At 33.4% G+C, this 18,879-nt stretch overlaps 2 protein-coding genes across 2 annotated transcripts; both read left to right on the plus strand.

Moving 5' to 3' along the window:
• The first annotated feature begins 912 nt into the window (after positions 1-912).
• Positions 913-8,690, plus strand: LOC107814551 (E3 ubiquitin ligase BIG BROTHER-related). The gene is made up of 7 exons (XM_016639986.2): positions 913-1,377; positions 3,617-3,938; positions 4,036-4,085; positions 6,749-6,790; positions 6,890-7,011; positions 7,087-7,195; positions 8,461-8,690. The coding sequence occupies exons 1-7, from the start codon at positions 1,111-1,113 to the stop codon at positions 8,506-8,508; spliced, it is 960 nt and encodes a 319-aa protein (XP_016495472.1). The 5' UTR covers positions 913-1,110; the 3' UTR covers positions 8,509-8,690.
• A 6,345-nt stretch (positions 8,691-15,035) lies between these two features.
• LOC107814550 (large ribosomal subunit protein P1) lies at positions 15,036-16,674 on the plus strand. The gene is made up of 3 exons (XM_016639985.2): positions 15,036-15,200; positions 15,467-15,688; positions 16,475-16,674. Exons 1-3 carry the CDS (start codon positions 15,129-15,131, stop codon positions 16,523-16,525), a joined length of 345 nt encoding a protein of 114 aa, XP_016495471.1. The 5' UTR covers positions 15,036-15,128; the 3' UTR covers positions 16,526-16,674.
• Positions 16,675-18,879: the final 2,205 nt, after the last annotated feature.

Here is an 18,879-nt window from a genome sequence, read left to right on the forward strand (position 1 = left end):
ATTAAATCCTAAATGCAAATGCAGCATATTTGTATTTTTCATGAATTAAAACAGGATAAGCGTGCACAGACAAATGCAAACAATTTAACAAAAAATGCTACAAAAATCTACGAACTTACAGATAATGGAAAAATTTATTTTGTTTTGAATTTGTGGGAGTAATTCATATAGGGCAAAAATCACGTGCTCACAATTATTTTGGAGTGTTACATACTTTTCTAGCCAATATATATAGATCATACCTTAATTATACATAGTTATATACTTATTATGTATAATTATACGTATAGTATACATCAACCAGTTATTTTTAGTTTAAAAAATTAGATAGACGACAATTTGGGTTAATTATTTTATTATTATTTTGGTAAAGAAAAGGAAATATCATCAAAGTTTTATGAGAGTGTTTGGATTGGCTTAAAAGCGGGTCAAACCAGCTTAAAAGCATTTTTGGGTTTATTTGAGTGTTTGGATAGACCATAAATTTTTTTAAGTCAAATACTTTTAAGCTAAAACACGCAAAACCAGCCTTTGATACCGCCTTAAATGTGTTCCCCCGTTTAACATCGAAGACACCTAATTAAAATGAGCGAACGACAACCAACAAATTTGATTTTCCAGACCAACACAAGAACAACGTGTTAGTATGGTCAGCTTCAAAGTTTCAAATTAAATGAGTTACATTTTTTTAGTCTGTTTTAAAATAAATGACATATTTTTAAATTTAAAAATAATTCAACTTTAAATTATTTAAAGTTTTTACGTTTGAACTTTTAAGTCTACAAGTCTAGTTAAACTATCCCATCTCAATTAAACGGGAGGGAGTATTTTAGTTTGGAAAAGGGGAGACTGCCCTGGCACGTCAAATTCCCAATTCAAAAGAAATACTAATGCTTTCCCTATTTCTTCCGTATTTATTCTCTAATCATTCATCCCTCCGTCACCAAACCCACACACCATCCGCTTTCATCTACGCTTAAGATTTCTTCTTCTATATAACTTCACCAAAAATCCGAATATCCCCCTTCCAATTCCCCTCTTTACCCTTCTCCCAAACCCTATTAAATACCTATTCACGCTTTCTCTCTGGACCTTTTCCGTCGCCCATAAATGGAGAATTCAAAAAGTAATAACAACAACAACGAAGCAGCATCAGCAGCAGCTAAAAGCACAACCGTCATCGCGGCGGCGGCTGATGCCAACAACCAACAACGAGTAAACCCCGATGGCGGCAATAGGCCAGATGGGGATAGTAGTTTGCAAGTTGTGGAAATCAATGCAAATGGGGAATCGGGTGTTTCTGCTGGGAGAACTCCGTTCACCAACCTTAGTCAGGAGGATGCTGATCTTGCTCTCGCCCGCACTTTACAAGAGCAGGTTTTTGCCCTATCCACATTACTTGGCGTGAATACTGATTAGGTTTCAGCTTTGAACTGAAGGAGTTTTTTCTTTTTTATTTTCTTCCTTATTCCCATAGACTAAGGGTGCGTTTCTAAACAATGGGTTTAATTTCAACTCCAACATGTTTTGCTTTGTATTTTTAAATTAGGATTGGGGTTATTTTACATCTTAAAGATTCAGCTTTTGTGACCCTAGATGAGCATGTTGTGTATATCAGGATCTTGGATGATGTGATTTGCTATATACAACCTATAACTATATTACATCATGTGTTTCGTACCTTCCTATATTTAGAAATAATCTAACTTTAAATTTCTCATGTTACTTTTAATGAGATGATTTATAGCCGCATAAATGTGTATGCCTTATTTTAGACCATAAGTTTCAAACACTTTCTTTTTTTTTAAACTCCGTCCCAAGTCAAATAATGCCACACAAATCAGGATGGAGGGAGTATAAGATTCTGAATAGAAGTTTGGTGCACATGGGAAAAGAGTACTTTCTATAGTATCTGAGAAGTATCTGAAGTCATTATGCTTTTATTTGAATCAAGTTTGGTGCCAAGTCATTATGCTTTTATTTGAATCAAAGCTTATAACTTTTATTTGAGGTAAAGATAATCTAAATACTAAAAGCCCTTTGTAGAATGATGGTAGCTCACACTTGATTGAAGTGACTTATATAACATACTTAAGAGTCAAATTTCTAAAGCATTAAAAGAAAATAAGTTGTTCACTGATAGCTATCATCATCCCAGATATCAGGCCTGTGAAAATTTTGGTCAGTTTGGTGTCAAAATTATTGGCTTCTATATTCGTTAACCTGAGGTAAACTTGCAGCTAATTTTGAATGAAAAAATAAATGTCGAATATTTCAACTAGCATTCTTGATTTTTAATCCTTAACTGAAGCATCAGTGTTGCGATGCCTAGAAGAGTAGTGATTGAACAAGAGGCTTTGGCGAGATGATTGTGTGTGGGGGGGGGGGGGTTGGGGGGGGGAGTTGCCTGTGTAGAGCATCCTTGGTTTTAAAAAACTGGTGCAGTTTGCCATTGTGATTGCTGAGATTCCAGACAATCATGGTTATTTAGAGGAACAAGATGGCAGACAGATTATAGGCTCGTGGGCTGAGACAAGCCCATGAAAGTATTCTGGCTGGGAAAATAAGTTGAAGACAAAGCCGGAGAGCAAATAAAAGGAGAAACTGAGAGTTAACAGGAGGGGTTTGGAAAAGCCAAAAAGAAAGAGGATCAAGAAAAATAAAGAAATGCGAAAAAGGAAAGCGAAAATGAGAAAAGAGTAAGAGGGAGGGGAATATGGGGAGAGGAAAATGAGAAAGAGTAAAAGAGAGGGGAATACGGGAAAAGGAAAAAGAAGCTATATAGGAGAGAGGTTAAATTTACTACTATATGACAAGAGATCACATTACATGCAACAGACTTAATATAACATCATAACTCCAGTTTTTTTGGTTGGTTGAATCGCTCTTTTGGGAACCACAACCGAATCGAATAACTGAGTAATGCTTATACACACTCCAGTCAAATATGCCCAAGCAGTGTTATCAAAGGCGCGCTTAAAGCACACTTAATCCCGGAAGTAAGGCTCAAAACATGTTGAGCGCTTCGTCTCGCATATCAGGTGCTTTAGTGTTGTCATCAAGGCTCTAAAGCATACTTTTCCTTGCCAATGAGCGTAATCGTGAAGAGGCGACACTAAGCAGTTGATATTTCACTTTATCGTAAATTTTCTTCAATTTCTTTGTCCGTATATTTGGTATTCATGCTTATAGATATTAGTCTTGGATTATACATATATATTTGTAGTTTTTCTCCATTTGTGCATTTCTTTGTTAAAGCTGCGTTTTGCGCTTAAAGCTCCAACAGACTTTAGAAGCTTTTTGCGCTTTTTCGCCTTTGATAATATTCGGCCCAAGTTATATTTTGACCAAATTCAGAACGCTGAAGCTTTTTATCTGCAGCAGTACTCTTCATGCCGAACTATATTACTAAGATGTTTCCTGACTTGTTGCTTTCTGGTTGTGATCTTGAAATATAAAAATGTAAAGGTTCATTTAACCTCCTTTGGAACTTGATAGGGATCAAATGAAACTGGATTTTCTCTTGAGTTAGGGAATGAAATCTTCTGTGACTTGTTTGTCCTTTTCAGTCTTTGCTTATAATTATGAGGTGACGCCCTTATGTTTAATCTTATAGGAAAGGGCTTATATGATGCTTAGCATGAACAGTGACGGGATTGATTTCGGGAGTTGGGATGGTGGGAGCTATGACCATGATGAGGAGGATGATGAAGATTTTGATGATCCAAGCGAAGAAGAAGATGATAGTAATGTAGATGAGGATGAAGAAGATGCATTCGATGTGCATGCTCATGATGAAGCTGGCGAGGATGAGAACCAAGGGATTGAGTTAGACCCATCGGCTTTTTCTAGTGATGAGGCCTATGCCAGAGCATTACAAGATGCCGAAGAGAGGGACATGGCAGCAAGATTATTGGCCCTTGCCGGGATAAATGAAAGTTAGTCTTTTTGTTGAAACTTATTCTTACAGTTGTTGTTAGCCCTTTCATTCCGTTCTGTTATCTTGTAAAATATTGACAAATCTATGACTTTTAGTGTATGTTGGACAAGCTCAAGATGGAGAGGATCGTGGTATTAATTCCCAGGTAACAATCTGTTATAGAATTCTAATGGCTCTAATTAGCATTTCTGGCCAGCGTAACAGTATTGCTTCTGAATATTAAATTTATAGTATCTTTATATGCGTCAATTCATCAGAATTTTCATATTCTTGCATCTTGAACTCTTTGAGCTTCCTTTTTCATAAGTTCAGGAAAGATCAACGTTGATAAATTTTGAGATTGGTAATACGTTGAATTCATATAATCTTCATCTTGGATAATTGCATCCACCTGTTCCATTGAAGGGACAACCCCGTGCAGAATATGTGTATGACAGTTTTTGGTATTAGTGTAACAACAACAACAAAAAACCAAGTGTAATCCCACAAGTGGGGTCTAAGGAGGATAGTGTGTTTGCAGACCTTACCCCTACCTTGTGGAGATAGAGAGGTTGTTTCCGATAGACCCGCGACCCAAGGACAGATGAATCTGGTATTAGAGTGATACTTAAAAATAAAAATAAGTTGGGAAGTTAAAAGATTTGGTACACACACAGAGTCACACATACTTATATTTGTTTTTCTTTGTGATGCATGCACATATATTTATGGAATTACGTTTTATCATAACATTAAGTGTATTGCAGTAGTTCTATTCTATTAGTCTAGATATTGCCAGTACAACCAGTCATCACCAACATTGTCACCACTGCAATAGCCCAATAAAGTTCTACTCCTTCCTTCTATGGATCGTATAACAACACTATTGCATATACTAAAAATTTTGTTACTTAAAGCATGCCAATAGGGCATTACTGATGAGAGAGGATTTCCTGTCAGAGAAGCATAAGGTAAGCCTGTTCCCAAGTAAGAAAACAAAATTTTGATTTTCGATTTAGAATTTTTGAATCTTCGTTTGAAAATATTTAAATGTTTTCAAGATGCCACTAATAACCGGTGATTTGCAAGTGCTTTTCCTTTAAATGATTCAATTTAGATAGTTGCTTGTGGCTCCGGTAGAGACCAGATTAACAGGTATTACTTCTACAGAATCCTCCATTGCCAATAAAGTCATGAGCAACTAGGTCAAGTCTTACTGTAACAACTTTAAATGCATTTGGAAATATTCTTTATAGAAAGGGTATAGATCTAAATTTTCGCACAGTCTAAAGACGAAAGGTGTTAGAAAATAGAGAGAATGATGATTTGATGAGATAATGAAATGCAAAATACTGCTATTGTAGGTCGGAGATTCATAATCTTATATAACCAATGAGAACTTAAAACTAAACCTAACATGCTAACACCCTAATACGCTAATGCTTGACATTCTAACACGACCCCTCAAACTTAAGATTGAGAAAATCTGAGTTTTCCTTATTTGAAAAGTTAGGAAAGTAAATAGTCTTTAGAAGGCTTGGCAGAAAGTCACCTTAAGCTTCTGATCCACCAACATTGTGCCAGGACTAAGATAGATGTGTGAGTATACAAGATTAGATAAGATTAGAAATGATCACATTCTCTAGAAGGTTCAAGGAGCACACATTGAGGATAAAATCTTAGAAGGTTGCTTGGGATGGTTTGGTCATGTCCTGCGACGCACTAGCCTGTAGGTGTAAAACTATGGTGATTATAGGTGTTAAAATAGGACGAGGTAGGCCTAAAATCACTTGGAATAAAGTTATCTCAAAGAACCTGAATTCCGAGGGATTTATTAACACTTAGCAAAAGATTGGGTACAATGAAAAAAAAGGATATATATTTGCGATACATATTCGTTGAGAATATGTTTTTAGACGTTAGCACTTTTACTTTAGGTCTTATACTCATTAGTAGTGGTTTGACCTTTTAGAAATTTATACATTCAGCAAATATACAATACTTCTAATACTTTTTATTTTTATTCGCTTAATATTGGCATGAGATGATTTAAATGGAGTAGCATGGGCAGTGAGGATTCGTATAGCTGACCCTTACCTGTTTGAGACTGAGTACTACTCCCTCCGTTTCATATTAGATGAGGTAGTTTGACTCGGCACGAAGTTTAAGAAAAAAGAAGAAGATTTTTGAAACTTGTGGTCTTAAAAGCTTAAGGGGTAAAAAGTTTGTGGGTCCATGATATTTGTGTGGCTATAAAAGCTTTTCATTAAGGGTAAATGAGTAAAATGAAAGAGTTTAAAGTTGAATTATTTTCAAATTTAGAAATGTGTCATTTATTTTGGAACAGACTAAAAAGGAAAGTACCTCATCTAATATGAAACGGAGGGAGTATTTGTTATTGTTGTATGGTTTAGTAAAAATTGTGGTAGATCTGCAAATTTCATATAGCAACTGATAGGTCAGATGTGGTATATCTTATGCGAAATCTTATCTCATGTTTACTTTAGTTGTCCCCAATGAGTATCAATGATTGCTATTTTGATGCATTTTTGAAATCGAATTGACGGATTCTTTCAGCAACTGCCAACAGAAGCAAAATTAAATCCCATAGGCTGAAGATTTCTTCTATCATGTTTTGCTTTCTTCAGATATAGACAGGATAAACATGTATATTTCTTCATGTTTACTTAAGGTTATCTCAGTCTGTTCATCTACGACGCCATCATTTTCTAGGCATAGAATTTCTGCATAATGGAGCGTGAGACGAACTTTGTGATTTCGTATTAAGTTTGTGTAGTTAACCATACATGTCTATTTTGTTGCTTTTAGGATGCATGGGAGGATGTCGATCCTGATGAGCTTTCTTATGAGGTACTTCAGTTTGTTGGATTTGTTGTTTTCTCTTTTAGACATCTTTCATATATTTTACTTCACATGCTTGGTATTGTTCATTTGTCTGTACTCATGCAGGAACTTATAGCACTGGGTGAAGTTGTTGGAACTGAGAGCAGGGGTCTTTCTGCTGATACAATTGCCTCTTTGCCTTCAGTGAACTATAAGGCACAAACTGCATCAGACGGGACCACTGATTCGTAAGCTAACTTATCCTATGCTGAACTATTTTCTATATGTGAAGGTGCTCACAACTTGACACTTTTGCGCTCCAGGTGTGTTATATGTAGATTGGAATATGAAGATGGTGACCAATTGACTGTGCTATCCTGCAAACATTCTTATCATTCTGAATGTCTGAACAATTGGTTACAAATAAACAAGGTATTGCAGCCCCTTCTCTCCCTCTTTCTTCCCCACTTACAATCCTTGAACTGTGAATGAGACTCATATATTGCAAATGGATATTGCAATCTTAGCAGTCCTGTGTGCTTGCTATATGATATCTTTGCTAAGCCATTGACTATCTTTGCTTTGTAGTGTTTGAGTCAAAATGTCATGTCTTCCTATTTTTTCTGTTTTGTTGTTTGTAGGTCAAGTCTCCTCTACCTTCTGGACCTTCTTTTAGAAACTACACCAGTTTTGTCTGATATGTGGCTCAAGCCAAGTCTTAAATTTTTTTGCTTTAGCTCCATCATGGTCTGCTGGTATATGTCAAGTTACTTGAACTCGTTTGCTGAATGTTAGCTGTGCTTCTTTTACAAATGCAGTTCACAGTGAGCTAGATTGTCCTCTCATTTTATAGAATTTGGGTAACCTTTCTATGTTGGATGGTGATAGCTGGTTGCTCTACTCCTCTTCTCTTTCCCTTTTTTTTAAAGACTCTTGCAGTGACTTAGATCCTGGGCTTGAATTACTTCACTTTCTAGCTACGTGCCAGACCAAATAGGAATTAGACTTCTTATCCCATTTTGTGTGACACATTGGAATGGATATGATGATTAAGATGTTGGATTCCCTTGCACATTGCATCGTTTTGTGTATTAGTTGAAAAAAAATGTTAATAACTGGTAGTATATTCACTGCATTAAATAGAATTAAATCATGGTTTTGACTTTTGATTTCAGCTTCAGCTTAAATGAATTTAAATTGTTGAATTTTATGTTTATCAAATTATTATGATGCATCAGAATAGGGATAACTGCCATATGTTTTGCTCTCAAGCTTACTATGAGTTTCTCTAGTCAAGTAATAGAACCTGCTTTTATGTGATAACCACTTGCAGAAAAGGGGGTAAAAGGTGTAATATATGTAATATAGAAGTAGTAGTTGTTTCCTGCCTCAGCCTCTCTCTCACATGGTTCCTTCATCCTGTGTGGTCTATTAGTTAAAGTTGTGCTTAATGATCGCAATAGCAGGATAATACTAGCTATGTCCGCACACAACTTACTCACTGGGTAAAAGTCGTGTGATCAGCCCATGCATCCTTTTGTTCTAACCTATATTTACAGATTGTTCACATATTCCCTGTCCTACTTGTTGAATAATAACATAGTGTTACTTTTTAGTGCTCATTTTTTAGATTTCTATATAAGATTGTTATTTCCAGGGCTGCAGTTGATTGTTGTACATGATTTTTGTGCATGCAGGTCTGTCCAATGTGTAGCACTGAGGTCTCCACCTCCGGAAACAGCTAGCGTTATTGTGCTACTGAATTGAAGTTAGTAACTTAGTTCAATACAGTCATTGATAGTAACACAGAGACTAATATCTGCTTGTTTGACCAAGTCTTTGATCACTCTTGGCTGGCTTCTTTTGTTCTCTGTTTCTCATATATCATGAATGTACCAAGTTCTAATAATTCCCTTTCTTCTTTTTCCCTTTTGCCTTTTAATTTTTTCCCCCACACCCATCTCATCTGGCAGTTGATGGTATTTGAGTTTTACATCACTACCTTCTTCATTCTCTCTATTGAAAAGTATGCTTTTAAGTTTTATTTTGGAGGTTTGGTGCGGTTAATATGAGCGGACCTAACATCAAAAGCTTGACAAATTCGAGTCTTCGCGAAAGCCTTTTAGTTTTGATATTTCATATGTTTTTATATTTTCTTCTGTGCTATTTTAGTCTCTTTACGCCTTATTCATTAAGATATTTGTCGTCACTCAATGCATTCGTTACATTTATTTCGTTGTGGTTTTGTAGAAATGATCCCGGGGTGTCAACTGTGGGCGGGCTGGGTTAATTTTGGTGGGTTAAGGTAGGTGAGTCAATAAATGGGTGGGTCATTGACCCGTATAAAAGTTACTTGGGTTAAGATGGGTTGGATCTAGGGGTGTAAGTGATTTGGTTCAACCGGTTATTTTGTAAAATTTGTACCATACTAATTTTTTGGTTATTCTATTATGTATAACCAAAATTGGACTTTTCGAAACCGTCCCAATTATATCGGTTTCTTTTTGGTACGGTTCGGTTAATTTTCGGTATTTTTTTAAAAATGTCATGTAAAAGTCACTAGTAGGAGTAGAATACAATAACATACGTACGTTTATAAGGCATAGCAAAACTTCCTTGACATTTTTACATTTGAAAGAGTGATGAATTATGAAAATATGAAAGATGGCTAGAGTATAGATCCATCAACTATTCTACAATGGCGTAAAAGAATTAAACTAAGCAAATTAATAAATAAAATAAATCACACTTGGAAAGATAGTAACCAAGCTGGGATTGAGACTCAAGCATAAAGTCTATAGAAGATTGAATATTCAAATAGGTAAATCTAAATCATACCAAAGGAACCATATTCAATACTTTGTAGTTTGCTACTCATAATCGCTACAATACCTTATGTCTTAATTTGCTAGTGAATATATATGTTGGAAATAATTTAGTTTCAATTGGAGTAGCATAATAGGTTTGGGAATTAGGATTTTGAGTTTAATTACTTGTTGGCTTGTAACTGTTTTCACAATTCCAAGACCAAGGAATAATTTAATGCTTTATTATTTTTAAAATTAATATATAAATATATTTTTCACATGTAAATTTATTATTTATTTTCATAAAATAAAAAGCCTACCCTTATTATCGGTACAGTTATAGATTTATATAAAAACTTACGGTTTTATTAAAAGAAACTTAAAAATCGGTTCGGTACGGTACATTTCAGCCGGTTTAGTCGATTTTTAAATATCCATTGACACCCCTAGTTGGATAATGACCCGCCTAAAATTTGTTTGGCTAAAATGGGTAAGATTTAAGATATGCTAAAATTTGGATGACAGGTTCAAATGAAGGAATAACGTGAGCAAAGCATTGGTAACAATATGTACATCTATATCTATCTATCTATATTTATCTATCTATTTATATCTATATTATTATAAAAGCATGAATAAAATGTTGGATTACAAAAATATTCTTTTAATATTAAGCATGATAACTCATAATAAAAGGACATACTCGGAATTCTAGACATTAGCCTTGTAATCCTATTAGTTTTAGGACATAATACTACACGTTAGGAATCCTATATGATTACCTTTAGGAATCGTATTACTATAATTATTTTCAGGCATAAATATATAATACCATGGGCGGATCCACGCTGAAACACCCATTGTCTCAGAGTTCGAGATTATATATTTTACATGAAATTCTAGGAAATTTGCTATATAATGAGAATGAGCACCCACAAGCAAAACTTGGGTCTGGGTGCTTTGGTTTTAAGAAAGAGTTAAGGTCACTCTTAGCTCTATGTCGGGCAATTCAAACTCGACCGAAGCACTTTATTCACTATCCTTTCTTTTCCATTCTTTTGTCTTCTTTGCTTCTTATTTATTTTCAAGAAGCATGTGAATTTATTCTGTTTTACTTTATCATCAGACAATTGATTTTGAAAGATTGAGCTCTTTTTGGGGAAGGGGTGGTTGGTTAATAAGTGAAATGATCATTATTTAAATGAACAATTCAGTCAAAGATTTGAAGACGAACTATATCGTCGATATTAAAACTTCGTTTTTTTTGGATACAAAGACAAAAAATTTTGCTCATTAAAACTAATCTTGCACTGTGATTTTGATTCTTAGAGTTTGCAATTAGACTTATTCTAAACTGAAAATACACTATTTATTTTCCTTCCTTGAGTATCATAGAATTTGTAACTTTATAAAAGAATGAATAATTATTTTTGAAGAGAATGCACATGAAAGTTACTTTCAACAAAGTGAGTGTAAGTAATTTTTTTTACTAAGATGTATCAAAACATTTAAAAAATAAATACAAGGAGAAATTTTGGGTGCGACGATTGTTGAAGTGTGCATTCATTGTCTAAAAGTAAAATTCTTATTCAAGTTAAAAAAAATCTTAGGGTACATAAATTTATTCCATTAAAAAAGCGTTAGAACACAAAATAAAAAGGTTAGTATATTATTAAGAATCAAAATGCTATAGAAGTGTCCGAGGAAGCACAATCAAAACCAAATTCTAAACAATAACAAGTTTTCAAGACTATATTATAAAGAGTTGACTCTGGTATAACGAGATTATTCTTTGTAGATGCCTCCGGCAGAGTCGAAATAATATTTCTATATCATGCATTACTCGCAAATATCATATCAAGAGGCATGACAATGCTAGCAATAATAGCAAGTGGTGTACCAACAACGATTTTATTGTGAGGCCACCCACTTTAGATTTGATATACCTCTTCAAACAACTTAAATAACTATCACAAATATATCAAAGTAGAGCAATGATGCTAAATTTATAAGGAAAGCAAAATTGATAATATAGGATAAAGCACTTACGGCTAAGTGTCAAACAATCAAAATAATTGCCCAGAGTTCTATAGATATATTGGATATTAATGAACCGTTTGGTGAAAAATTAGTGGTTTGAGAGGTGATTTCTGTCAAGTACTACCAGTAGTTCATTGACAAGAAATATAAAGTAAGAACAAATCCAGTATTCAGTGTCTTCTAACTTCGTATCGGGAACGAAGAAGAGCATCTAATAAAAGATGATTTGGTTCATCCTCAACACTTGGTTATCAATCCTAATGGTAATAGTAGTGCATTTAATAAGAAAAATATTCTATCATTAGTTTAAAACGCAATTTGTGCAAATCGCATGATAGAACTAAAAAAATATCTTAGCTAAGAGAAATGAATATGTTGATCAACTAAATAAAAACAAAATATTTTTCAGTTTGACTCAGCAGAAAATGATACCAATAGTTACTACCAAGAAGAATACTTAAATACTTTAATATTAAATGGCCTTCTACCATACATGTTTGTTGTCAAGTTTCTTATTTCTTATGTATGTTATTGTCACCGTATATATAATAGACTAAGTTGAAATAGTTCTTTCATTGTATATAAGTTAGTTTTGAAGAAAAATATGTCCGTCATGCTACTGAAAAATTCAGATACCACCGAATAGCTTATGTAATACCACACAGATTGTATATAGAAGTTTTGACAATAACGTTATATATGCATAAATTATGATACTGGTTAATGTGCTTCTAAGTATATTCCTATCCCTGACTTCAACTTTCGTCTTCCGCAATTAAGGAATATCCTTTTAAATTTGTGTGAAAATATTTTTTAGTATGTTTATGTTTTTCAAATATAACAAATAAAGCATAAGGACAAACATCATAAATATTGGACTATATTTACTGCAATATATTTTCTTGCACAAACATTGTATGTTGTACTTTCAAGAGGGATACCAAGATCGACAACAAGAGGTTTGGTTAAGGCAAAACAGCCAACGCATTAGGAGGAAACATGCACAAAAAAATATTGTCCACAAAGAAATATTCGCTAAGATACCATCACATTAAATACTTTTATATTATAATGTCTAATTATCTAGCTAACATGACCATATCATTTGTGTAAGTTTTGATGATATCCTTTTAATTTAAATTCATGTATTATATTAATATATTTCTGCATTTAGATGATTGTTGTATTATTATACATAAAATTTTTCTCATTAATTAAATTTTATTATTCCTTCACATAAATAAATATTTAAATCATTACGTGCCATTATTAACGTGCAACGCACGTTCATAGATACTAGTACTATATTAAAAGCACGAAGACCCTTAGAAAAATGTTGTTCGCATTTTTTATCCTTTAAAAATTAATATTATGTTGGACAAAATTGTAATTTAAATTATTTTCCTAATATCTAGGACAATAGAATCAACTAAAAGTTTAATTATTATATCTTTCCTTATGGGACTAAGTAAGAAATCCTAACATTTAGGTTAAAATTAATTAAAAAGTTACCAAAAAAATCCAACTTCTAAGATTCTGGAAATAACGTGATGGATAAGTGGTGGAAGATATCTGTTTTTTTAACTTTTTTCTACTTCTTACATTTAATATTCTTTTTGGTAAGTAAAAGAATTTAATTTACCAAGTAATATTTACAAAGTATAAAAAGACTTTACAACCTGGACATAAATCCCCGCATGCCGTATTCTCTAAATCTTTAGCTGTAACTATAAATCTATCCTGCTTTGCAAACAAACTAAATTGTACAATTAATGTTATTCTTATCTTTTAATAATATATTATAGTAAATAAAAAGTTAATTTTGGGAGGAAAAAAAGAACTAACAAAAAGCTGAGAGCCCCTAATTATAATTTAGTTTAATGGTATTATATTTTTTTGTAAAATCTTGTATCATTTTCAAGTACTTCGGTGGTATTTTTATTGGCTAGAGACCTGCAATTCACTTGAAAACTTATTTACTTTTTACTGAGTTAGTTAAATTGGATAAATAGTTTTTAGAAATTTTAAAAAAAATTTCTTAATTTTTATTTTGTAACTCAAAATATATTTTTAATAATATTTAAGTGATATTCAAAATTTTACGCTCATTAATTCTAAGTGCAAATGTACTCTTAATGAATTATCATTAATTATTTTTTCTTTTAAAATATGTATTCTAAATGAGTTGTCCTTCATTATTATTCTTTTTTGAATTTATTTTGACGAAGGACAACTCCCTACATTGTTCATATTTTAAGTTATTTATCACAAAATATTAACTCAACATTAATCAATTTTAAGTATTTTACATTTTCATTATTAATATTTAGGAGGTACAAGGCCAATCTTTTCATTCTCAAACTCTAAAAGATCAAAAGATTAATCTAAGAATCGTGAAAAAAGTATTTTTCATATTTTGCTTTAGTATTAATCACAAAAATAACAATAATTTTCATAAAATATTTCCGCATAAGTCCTCATAGATCACAATAAGACATTTGAAAACTTCAATTGGACATGATTTCATTATCTATTGAGCTAGATAAATACAAAAATATCCATTATTTTTTAAAAAAAAACTTTAACTTTTATTTTATAATTTTATATAAATATCTAATAATATTTATATAATTTTCAGTTTATATTCATTAATATGAGTACAAGCACAAAACACGTACATTAAGACTAGTCAAATAAAAGGAGGCAATATGACATCTATGTATATTGAGAATCTCGATTTTATTCCCCTTAATTTCTTCTTAAAAAGGTAAAACCTAAAGAAATTAATTATTTAAAAACTATATATGAACTAATTGATATAGTAAAAGTAATCTATTAGCCATAAACTCAAAAAAAGGTGGTACTAAGATCCTGTTTAAGAAACTTAGGATATTTATATATTAGAAAAATACTCTAGTTGTCAAGTGCCGAGAAGAATAATTAAGTGCTTTCACCTAAAAGTATGTTAATTAAAGAGAATAATCATTTGAAGGATGCATATGATGTAACTTTTCATTTATGTGCATACAGAAATAGGAATATATCCAATATCATGCGTGGAAGTAGAATAGATAGATATTAATAATCAAAGAACTGTGTATTAATATAGGGAGTAGGGACATATGTGAGATTTATAGAATTTATTTTTGTTAAAGTGTACAGGTTAGCTTTGCAAGTCGTAGCAGCGATAAACAACATTTTAGTGCTAAGGAAATCTAGCTTTCCTAAAAGAAGGGAAGAAGTAAAAACTTTTGTGGACCCATACGGAATAATAGGTACTAGTATTTCTGTCGCTCCGAGTCTCTAGCCCAATTGAAATAGGAATAGGACTGAAAAACTTGCGTCCCAAGAAATCCGCCGATAAATATCCCTACAAAACCGAAAACTTGCGCCCCAAGAAATCCGCCGATAAATATCCCCACAAAACCCTATTTCACACTCAAAACTCGGCCCCCAAATTTCCGAGTAATATACATTAGGGTTTGGAGAATCCAAAAGAGAAATCAGAGAAATTAAACATGTCTTCCACCGGTGAACTCGCTTGCACTTATGCTTGTTTGATCCTTCACGATGATGACATTCCTGTTACTGTAATTATTAACTCTTCTCCTCCTTCTCTCATAATACTCTTTCTTCAAGTTTTTCTTTTCTTTTTTGTCAAATTTTTTCATCTCATTATTCTCATTCTGTAATAATCTCTTGCTTCTTTTTTTTTTTTTGGTCAAAAGGTTACTTCTCTAATAAATAGTTGCTTTATTGTGAGGAATTTTATGTTTAAAGAAAATTTTCTATTTATGTTTTTTTTTTCAAAAAAAATAGTTGAACTAAATTTAGTGTATTTTTTGTACTGTATCAGGCGGAGAAAATTGGCACACTGGTGAAAGCTGCAAACTTGAAGGTGGAATCATATTGGCCCAGCCTTTTTGCGAAGCTTTGTCAGAAGATGAATGTAGATGATCTTGTCATGAACGTTGGCGCTGGTGGAGCCACCGCTGCTACCGTCGCTGTTGCTGCTCCTCCTCCTCCTAATACCGGTGACGACATTGCAACTGCACCTTCCGCCAGTGACAAGAAGAAGGTACGTACTTGTATTTTTATTTATTTATGTTAACTTTTCATCTTCCGTAATTAATGTGCACGTACTATTCTCTCTCAAGTTATTATGTACTGTCTTTCAGATATCAACTTTTACCATTTTATCAAGTTAACTAAGTTTTGTGGTCATAATTATTTATTATGTGTTGAAACTCCAATGATAAATACTTTATGCTTATAATGATTTATTTCCTTTTCTATTAAGTTACACGACGAGAATCCCCCCTTTTATGAGGGAATGCAATCAACGTAATAAGTTGGAAAAACGTATTTTCAAGCATAAAATGTTATGTAATGGTCAGTGAGAGAATTTATATAATCAAACCCAACTTAATGAGACTAATAGCCTGTTTGGCCAACCTTTTTTTGGGGCCAAGGTGTTTTTTTTTGCCAAAAGCACTTGTTGCCAAAAATTGAGGTGTTTGGCTAAACTTTTGGAAGGAAAAAAGTATTTTTGAGGAGAAACAAAGCAGTTTTTGAGAAGTAGATTACAGTTCAAAAGTGCTTTTCTAATTAATTAATCAACACAAACTGCTTCTCACCAAAAGTATTTTTTTAAAAAGTAATTTTGAGAAACTTCTCAAAATAAGCTGAATTTAGAAGCTTGGCCAAACATACTATAAGTATATGTATTAATTGACTCTCGAACAGTGAGATTGAGCAGGTTGTGCTTTTTTTTAAAAAAAATTATAAGATTGGGTTTTGACTCGTTTTTCTTTTCTATTTTCTGTTAACCTAAGCTGAATTTTTTCTTCTTTGTAAATTACAGGAAGAAAAGGAAGAGAGTGATGATGAGTTGATGTTTAGCTTGTTTGATTAGAGCCGCGGAATGGGATAATTCTAAGCATGTTGATCTGTTTTGGGCTTTTTAGGTTGTCTCGAATTATGATAGAATAATATTGAGTATTGGTACAGTGTGTGTGAAGTATCGAGTTCTTTTATTACATACAATTCCTAGTATTTTCCATATTTCCTTGTAAATTAAATTTTCGGTACGAATTTTGACCAATTATAGTATCCAAAGTAAATCCCATCTGCAAACCCAACTTGGGGAAAAATTACAAAAAAGTCTTAAATGTATTTCAAAGCAGGATAGAAGCATCAAAGGGATCAGTCTAACCCAATCTGAGCACAAGAAATCAATCTCTCAAATAGTCGAATGATAATATAACACGTGAAATTGAAGATAGACAAAGGACAATTTAGGCAATAACCAATATTGGATACAACAAATGCAATTGACATCAGGTAAATCCCGAGGAAGCATAGTCAACAGGAGACTGTCACACCTCCTTTTTGCGCGCCCCCCGCCCCGAAGGGTTAGATGCGCGGGTGGAGTTTTTTCAATTTAAGTGACAATATTCGAAATGAGATTATTTATTTAATTCAGAGTCGCCACTCGGGAAAGGTTTGATTTTTGGTGTCCCAAGTCACCGGTTTATCTTGAATCCCAAATCGAGGAAATTTTTGACTTTTCCAAATGAAGTCTGCGAACCAGAAATTCTAAGTAAGGAATTCTGTTGACCCGAGGGAAGGTGTTAGGCACCCTCGAATCCCGTGGTTCTAGCACGGTCGCTTAAATTGTTATAATGGCTAAATAACTGATTTAAATACATGTTGTGATTTATATGCTTCTTATTAGATTTATACCGCTTTTATTATTATCATTTATTTTTATAGAATTGCAACGTCGTGAAAATGCATGTCGAACCACGTCACAATCAATGCACCCGTGATCGTCGACACATTCGGACTTCGTTGAGATTCGGATTTGGGACACATCAATGTGCACCCGAATTTAAGAATATGATTTAATTAAGCCGTGCCTGAAAAGTCTAGCGCGTTATTATTTTTGAGAAGGCCATGAGATTCACTAAATGGCCTAGCCCGAATTCTAAATATTATGATTAGTTGTTGAGGGCCCCGCAATTTGCATTTTTTATTAGGCGAGGCTCGTCTCATTATTTTTAGAAGGGTATCCTACAGTGACTACATTTCTATTATTTTATTTCCAGAGATAGAAGAAAGAAAAATGCATGATAATTGAAATATATACTTTGGCCTAAACCAAACTCCTATCAGTTTCTGGTTAATTACTTTTAAAGTAAAAGACGTCATGCCTTACGAAAATGCCCTGGTCGGACAAAAGATCACATATGAGATAGATGAAATGCAATACTTAATCCGAACATTTCTTAATTTGAACTTAACTGAACTTATTTGGACTAGATTAAAGGATTTAGTTACTGGATATTGTTACTAATGGGACTTTGAGCGTGACCCTATGTACTGCCTAACGGAACCAAAAAAAAGATTAAATGAAACATAAACAGCATTGTATAAGATTGGAGTATACATACCCCGTATTAACAAACAACTACCAAATTAAAACACAAAGGGGCTAAACCCAGTCAAGTACCAGTACATGCTTTCAAACTATTGAATTATGAACTAATCAAAATTTTTTACAGACCCGTTAGTGTACCATGAATATCACAACAAATACTTGAACTTCTTCAACCCTTTTCATTTCATGCTTTCGAATTGTTTCAGTTACATCAATACGGGATTCGAAATGTGTACCTGGAAGGCTGAAATGCAAAGAAGAAGAGGAGAATAACAGGGAAAATCAGCAGCAACAGGAATCAGAGTAACAGCAGCAGCAAACAAATGAAACAATTGGGGTAGAATCTAGATCCCAGCTAGACCAAATCTCAGAATAGACCAACAAACGAACAACAGACCCAGTTGGATTTAGAAGGAATCAGTGTTGGACAACATATCAAGGCCAGTGAAATCAAAACAGCAACTAAGAATGCAATTTCTAGTTTTTGTCTGTCTGTGCTATCAAACAGAGTTCTTTCCCAACTTTTCTGTTTGTGTGTGTATATCTATCTCTCAATGTGTATTCCAGCTCTCTCTTTCAAAGAATTCCTCACAGTCTATCTATTTTCCTTTTCCCTTCTCCTTCTGTCCTCCTTTTGTGTGTGTGTGTGTATTTCTATCTCTCAATCCTGTATCTCTCCTTCCCTTCAGATGGGATCCCCTTTTATAAGCCTAAACCTCAGCCCTTTTAACAGCCTGTTTTAGAATATCACCATACCCCTCCCATGTGCTGCCCCTTTTCAGTTCCACTTAGCTACTTAAGTATTAGAAAGTCCCCATCATATTCTC

The sequence above is a fragment of the Nicotiana tabacum genome, chromosome 16 (genome assembly GCF_000715075.1).
Source record: "Nicotiana tabacum cultivar K326 chromosome 16, ASM71507v2, whole genome shotgun sequence".
Taxonomy (NCBI): Eukaryota; Viridiplantae; Streptophyta; class Magnoliopsida; order Solanales; family Solanaceae; genus Nicotiana; species Nicotiana tabacum.